Source organism: Montipora capricornis, chromosome 12 (genome assembly GCF_036669925.1).
Source record: "Montipora capricornis isolate CH-2021 chromosome 12, ASM3666992v2, whole genome shotgun sequence".
NCBI lineage: Eukaryota > Metazoa > Cnidaria > Anthozoa > Scleractinia > Acroporidae > Montipora > Montipora capricornis.
Window position 1 is genome coordinate 6,442,666 of NC_090894.1, and position 7,144 is coordinate 6,449,809.

General features: G+C 41.1%; 1 protein-coding gene across 1 annotated transcript; it reads left to right on the forward strand.

Annotated features, from left to right (window-relative positions):
* Positions 1 to 5,046: 5,046 nt before the first annotated feature.
* LOC138025373 (melanocyte-stimulating hormone receptor-like) lies at positions 5,047 to 6,003 on the forward strand. The gene has a single exon (XM_068872593.1). The coding sequence runs from the start codon at positions 5,047 to 5,049 to the stop codon at positions 6,001 to 6,003; it is 957 nt and encodes a 318-aa protein (XP_068728694.1).
* The last annotated feature ends 1,141 nt before the right edge of the window (positions 6,004 to 7,144 follow it).

Below are 7,144 nucleotides of genomic sequence, written 5' to 3' on the forward strand. Positions count from 1 at the left end.
CTTCCCTAATTCTCCGGTTAAACATGAAACGTTAGTGATGTATTGGTGTATTTGTTAATTTAAACACAGGCAAATTATTTCTTAACTTTCAGGCTACCGAGATATAACTTGTTTTGCCTGGCATACACTTTTCTCAACAGCAACGGTGAATTGGTTCTTTTCTTATTTTAAAGCAAACCATTTTTAAGTTTTATACTTATGGAACTCGATAACTGAGGAACTGGGAAATTTAGAATGCCCAATTGTAGCTGTGTAAAATTTCATTCCGGGCTAATTGATTTCCCAGCATGTCACAGGGAGGCACATTCAATATTAATCACAGACTTATCAATTTCCTAGCTGCTATCATGATATCATGATATCATGAAATTGAACCTAACAGCAATTATTTTACCTCAACGTTTGAGCGTGAGCCTGTATACCGGGAATCCAGCACCGAATTCCCCGACGTCAACATTGTTTACTGCCTCCATAACTCGTTCGAAAACATGAATACAGAAATCCATGACATTCAGACGAAGACTGCTTAATTAATCCCCCTACAGAGGCCAACCAAAGTTATTCCGTAAGCTTCGTCCACGTTTTTACCAGAGTTTCGGACGGCGAGTCTAATTTGCAGGTCGCAGGTCGCAAGTCACAGGTTGCAGGTCATTGTTTCACCAATACAGAAAGTATCCTAAACATTCTTAAAAGCTAACCTTAGGCCTAATTAGTCCTAAACAAAAGTTTTTAGGCCTAAGGCCCACTTCAGACGTCGTGCTTCTGCCGTGCCGAACTTAATTGCAATTTGGTTCGACTGTAGCACGATAGGGAAACAACTCTGATTCAGACGCCGTGCCAAAGTCGAACCAAATTCAGGCTTTACTGATGCCTCGTAACAATTCTTCTCCTAACTCCCCGTGGGAACTCAATCTCGCCAAATACATTAATATAATTTATGAATTTTGTTTGGCGCGACACAAGCACGACGTTTGAATCAATGCCGTGCCAAAGTCGTGTAGCACGGCAGAGCTTGTCGAACTTAATTGCTTGCCGAACTTAATTCAAAAGTTTGATTCAGACGCCGTGCTTCTGCCGTGCTTTTGTCGAACTTAATTCCTGAATTTAGTTCCACACGGCAGAAGTACGACGTCTGAACTGGGCCTAAGGTTAGCTTTTAAGAATGTTTAGGATAATTTCTGTATTGGTGAAACAATAGGTGCGGTTACACTAGACCTCTTGCCCATGGGGAACCTTGGGGTTACGGCTTGGGTTGGGTTTACCCTAGGTTATGATCGACTCCTCATTTGCGCTTACACACTTGTAAATTACCCAAGGGGAAGGTAAGCGTTGGCCTGTTTTGGTGGGAAACTTACCTTTAGGATAAGACAAGATGAGATTTATTAGTTTTTCCACTAAATGGTTTTTGAAAAACTAATTACAATACAAAATACATTAAAATTAAGGATCTAAAAAAAAAGTAAACATCGAAGATTTACATCTGAACGACAAACTTTTCTTTGGCTTATTTTCGGTTATTGTCACAATCGGCGCTTCTCTTAAAATTGTCCACCTCAATTAAGTTCAGCGATTCATCGCTTCATTTTAAGAAGGCAACAAAGACGTCGACTTCAGTTACGCTTTCTCTAGTCCTTGCAACTCTCCAATTTATAATTTAGACGTCGACTTGCTGCTGGCCAGAAAAGGCGTGCTTGGGTATTTCCACGTTCGCAGTTGTTTACACAGTTCATCACAGCGTTTACACAGTTCATCACAGCGTTCGGCAATCTTGTGATTGATTGAGCCGCTTTGGGGTTTTGTTAACCATAAGACTTACATCTGGAACTGTCATGGGCGATTCTTTTGTTCTTTTTGACGTATCCATGGAAATTTCCCACAGGATATTTTCCTTTGGGCAGATCGGTTACACATAAAAAATTGCTTCCCAGTGGGAAAAAGCCACTTACCCAAGGGCAAAATGGCTAGTGTAACCGCAGCTAATGACTGCAACCTGTGACCTGCGACCTGCAATCTGCAGATTAGACCCGCCGAATTTCGGAACGTGATCACCACTTTCCCGCAAAAAATTACCGACTTGAAGGCGAAAAATCGCTCTACGAAAGAGCTGAAAAAACTTTCCTTCGACAAATTGGTTAACATTTTACCCTGGATGCCAGAGGTCTTCCCGCTCACCAGCGGCGAGGAGCGTCGAAGTAGTGCTGGTCGGTGAGAGACGACGGCGACCTGTACCATTTTTCTCCGGGTGAGAGAGTTAATCCATAAATCCTATAGAACGAAAAATGGTTCCTTGTCCAAGCACTAACCGCCACTATCGATGCGCGCAAACGAACTGAAATAGATTTGTGTTCCCCACAAAATTCATGCATCTCGCCCCTAAATATGGTCATTCAATAAAAACGTAACTACTTTTTTCTGCTTAACGTAAGTTCACAGTACAATCTGATCGATCCTGAATGCTTTAACACTTTTCTGAATACGAAACACCTTTTGTGTTATGTTTTTAGCCTTTGTTGATGGATATCTACACCGTCAGGAGACGTCCAGCCGAGAATTCCTGAGTCGGCTTAAGCTCCTCATGTACAGAACTTATTCAGATCTATGACTGGTTAGTTGCTAATAAGTTATCATTGAATGTAAAAAAATCTAACTTTGTTATATTTCGACCAAGACAAAAGATCTTGAAGTATCAAGTAAACTTAAAGGTGTTTGACCATCACACCAATAGCTATATCTCTTTGGAGCGTAAGAAGTTCATCAAATACTTAGGCGTGCTTATTGATGAAAATCTTTCATGGAGTTACAACATTGCTCATATTGCATCAAAAATAAGTTAATCATCTCTAGGATAAGGCATTTTGTACCGCTGAGTACTTTACACCACATCTACAGGTCACTCATTCAACCATACTTAATTTGTATGGTATAGTAGCGTGGTGTAATACTGCAAAAGTTCATAGAACTAAACTTTTGACCCTTCAAAAACGAGCTCTTCGCCTAATGTATTTTGCTGATTACAAATCTCGTGCAATACCTTTCTTCATTTCTTCTCGTCTTCTTCCTTTGGATATGCTATATTTTAAATCTGTGGCTATGATGATGCATGATGTATCAAACAACTTGACACCTAATATATTTAACCTGTTCACCCATCAAGCTGATATTCATCCTTACGAGACGAGATCAACGCAAAGAGGAGATTATCTTCTTAAACGTTCGAGAATAGATATTCAAAAAAGATCTTTCTCAAGAATTGGCGTTAAAATTTGGAATAGCATATCTTGTAAAGTCCGCCAGACGTCAAAATCTAATTTCAAAAATAATGTTGATGATATCCTCTTCCAGAGACTGCTAAAATATGATGATTACATTGATGTTTCGATAATATTGGCAAATTTTGACTCCTTAGTTTAGTATGTCATGTAGTTAAAAAATTATTTATTCAATTTAAGTTACTTTTTTCATGTTTATTTATGTTATACTGTACAAGTTTTAAGCTGTTCTCCACTGCACTAACTGTATTCTAAAACTAATTTATTCACAGGCGCCCCAAGCTGAAAATACGTGGTGTATGCGACAGTTTGTGTATATAGAGAATTGTATGGGAAAATCACCGATCGTAAAAAAATTGTGTAAATAACTATCTCATTTGAAATAAAGTTTTCCTACCTCAAATGTGTGACCAACTTGTCTCTTTTGGCGAGTTTCGAGCCATTCTGACGCCGTTTAGTGAAGTCATCCGGAAGGCCGTTGCTGAAATAATGGGAAGGCCGGTGACTCCATCCATCGCTGGCCAGACCTCACTCCACAAATCGTTTTCTCCTCAACAGGAAAAGTCCCGAATCGCAATAAAAACAACAGTTCCATAAAGCCCAATAAATTTCACTCCAAATACGTGTGTTTCGGCGGCCGAAAGACTCGTGGCGAACGAAAACTTTGCCTTAAAATTCACCTCTTCGGCTTTCCTCAGAGGCTTGTGACCGGGTAGTCAACAACGGAAACTCGCAAGATGGTTTCAGCCTCAACTCCGATTGGTCCATTTGAATTTGACCGCTCGCTGGCAACACGACCGTTGTTGACTGCCCAGTCACAAGTCAACAACGGTCGTGTTGCCAGCGCGCGGTCAAATTCAAATGGACCAATCAGAGTTGAGGCTGAAACCATCTTGCGAGTTTCCGTTGTTGACTACCCGGTCACAAGCCTCTGAGGAAAGCCGAAGAGGTGAATTTTAAGGTAAAGTTTTCGTTCGCCACGAGTCTTTCGGCCGCCGAAACACACGTATTTGGAGTGAAATTTATTGGGCTTTATGGAACTGTTGTTTTTATTGCGATTCGGGACTTTTCCTGTTGAGGAGAAAACGATTTGTGGAGTGAGCTCTGGCCAGCGATGGATGGAGTCACCGGCCTTCCCCATTATTTCAGCAACGGCCTTCCGGGTGACTTCACTAAACGGCGTCAGAATGGCTCGAAACTCGCCAAAAGAGACAAGTTGGTCACACATTTGAGGTAGGAAAACTTTATTTCAAATGAGATAGTTATTTACACAATTTTTTTACGATCGGTGATTTTCCCATATAATTCTCTATATACACAAACTGTCGCATACACCACGTATTTTCAGCTTGGGGCGCCTGTGATTTATTTTATTTTATTTATTTATTTATTTATATATTTTTATGTGAATGTGTAGTTATGTATTTGTAACCATTTTATTTGGAATATGTTAACTGCGAGCATTGCATAGCTTTGTGATATTTTATGCGAATACATAATAAAAACTGAAACTAAAAAACTGAAAAACTGAAACTGAAACTGAAACTGAAAAGCGCTGTGAGCAAGTTACATGGAACTGCGACGAATTTGTATTGGTTCATTGTGCTTTTTGCACCTGCTGTGACTGGTCGAAGTTTACGGAACATGATTGAAAAGCGCTCTATCAACTTTTCGAAATAAACTGAAAAAGTGACGAATGAGATTCTGTATCCCCCGCCTTAAGAGTTTTAGAAACATATAAAGGGCTGACAGATGTTAATTCTTCAGAAACTGTACAATGGCGTCGGTCAACTCAACGAACGGAAGAACTAAGCAAAGTTTTCAAGACATTTTCTGTTCAGTGGATTTAACTGCGGAAATTCACCCCGTTTTCACTTGTTTGATCGTGATCAATATAATTATATCCTTTACTGCGGTACTGGGGAATTCCCTAATCTTAACAGCCCTTCGCAAGGAAACTTCTATTCATCCGCCGTCCAAACTCTTGTTTCGCTGCCTCGCGACAACAGACCTCTTGGTTGGTCTTGCTTCCGAACCTCTCGCGATCCTTTACTGGATATCTGCGATAAATCAACACTGGAGTATTTGCTACTATGCCTTTCTGTCTCTTGTTGTAACAGGCAACGCCTTGCGCGGAATGTCCCTGATAACCTTGGCTGCTATCAGCGTGGACCGTCTCTTCGCCTTGACGTTTGGCCTCAGATACAAGCAAATTGTAACCATTAAACGAGCGTACGCCACTGTAACTACATTCTGGCTCATTTCCATGGCCTATTCCGCCGTGTACGTCAAGTACGAACTGGTTACTACGCGGGTTGCTATTATAATAACGGCACTTTGCCTCGCTGTATCTGTTATCTCCTACACAAAGATCTTCTTACGCCTCGGTGGTCGACGTCCTATACATCAAGGTGCCAGCCAAGGTGCCGAACAACCGAGTCACTTACGGCAAGTTAACATACAGCGGTACAGAAAAGCTCTGTCCACAGCACTGTGGCTTCAGTTTGTAGTAGTCATGTGCTTTTCGCCCAATGGTATTGCAATTCTTTTGTCGACTGAATACGGACTAACATCATCAATGATAATTTTTAGCCAAATTGCAATGACTCTTGTTTTCTTGAATTCGTCAGTAGCCCCGATTTTTTACTGCTGGAAGATGAAACAGGTATGGATGATACTAAAGGCAACTTTGAAATGTGCTAATTCAAGGGTAGCCAATGACCAAATGTCTTAAAATTTGTCAGAATTAGGTAAAATGGTTTTCAACAATGCTGGCCAAAAAAGAGCTAAATTAAAGCTCGCTTAGTAAGTTTGTAGCTGCTCTATCATGAAAAATATTTATCTGTTCAGATCTTCTAGGAGAGCTTCAGGGCTCTAGAAGTCTATAGATATAGGTGGCTTTTTTGCTTAATTCGTCCGAAACGGTTGTAGTAAATGCGACGCAGGTGTTCATCCTTGTCCAAGAACACGACGCCGGATCCTTTGTCAGGTTTCGTTACAACTATGTCATCTCGCCTCTTCAACTGATCAATGGCTTTCAGGAGTGTTTGTGGAAGCTTAGTGTCCTCTCGGTGAATATAATTCAGCGCCCACCGACCGTAGAGTAGACGCTGCAAGGTCACGAAATTCTTCCGGTAAACGTGGCTCGAAATTCCGAATAAACTCTCTCAAAGCTGGCCTTCACGTCAATCGAGGACACGTGTTTAGATTTGGCAAATTTCAGACCACAACAGAGCACAAGCATTTGGAAGAAATATCCTGACAAACTTGCCAACTCTGCCATTTCACGGTTTGTTGCCGCCAAAGCATCGGATCAACCTGTTTCCTCACCTACTGTCAGCGATCGGACCCCATTCGTGTTGTCCTACTTTTTAAAGATCAGGCTTCAGCTAATATTGTGCATGCCCAACTTAAAGATTTAAGTGAGAAGATCCACACGACCGTTCAGCTCGTATTTGTCAACCAGAGGATTGAACAAGATCTCAAATTGCGAGAAGCTAAGAGGGCGATTGTGAACCAACAGTGCCTTGTTTACAAGTTTGAATGTGACCTCTGCGATTCAGGTTGTTTGTCTCGCACGTCGCCATCTGCACCAACGTGTTGAAAAACACAAAACTCTTCTTCTTCAATTGGCAAACATTTTTTGGCTCCAAAAGATCTTACAAAAAATTTTAGGGTGCGTTAGATTGACCGTATTCCAGAATAGGAATACATGGAACATAAGTTAGAAACCGGGGTCTGGGTCGGGCGCGAAAGATGGCAGACAAGGTTTCGTGTACTCCGATGTTTCTTATCTAAATGCACGATGTCAGCAAAGGCAGATAACGTTAAAGACCACCCACAGACCGTCGAATTGACAGAAGTAAAAAGAGACA

Excerpts from the sequence above, each read along its gene's own strand:
- LOC138025373 (XM_068872593.1), top strand. The coding sequence starts at position 5,047 with ATGGCGTCGGTCAACTCAACGAACGGAAGAACTAAGCAAAGTTTTCAA.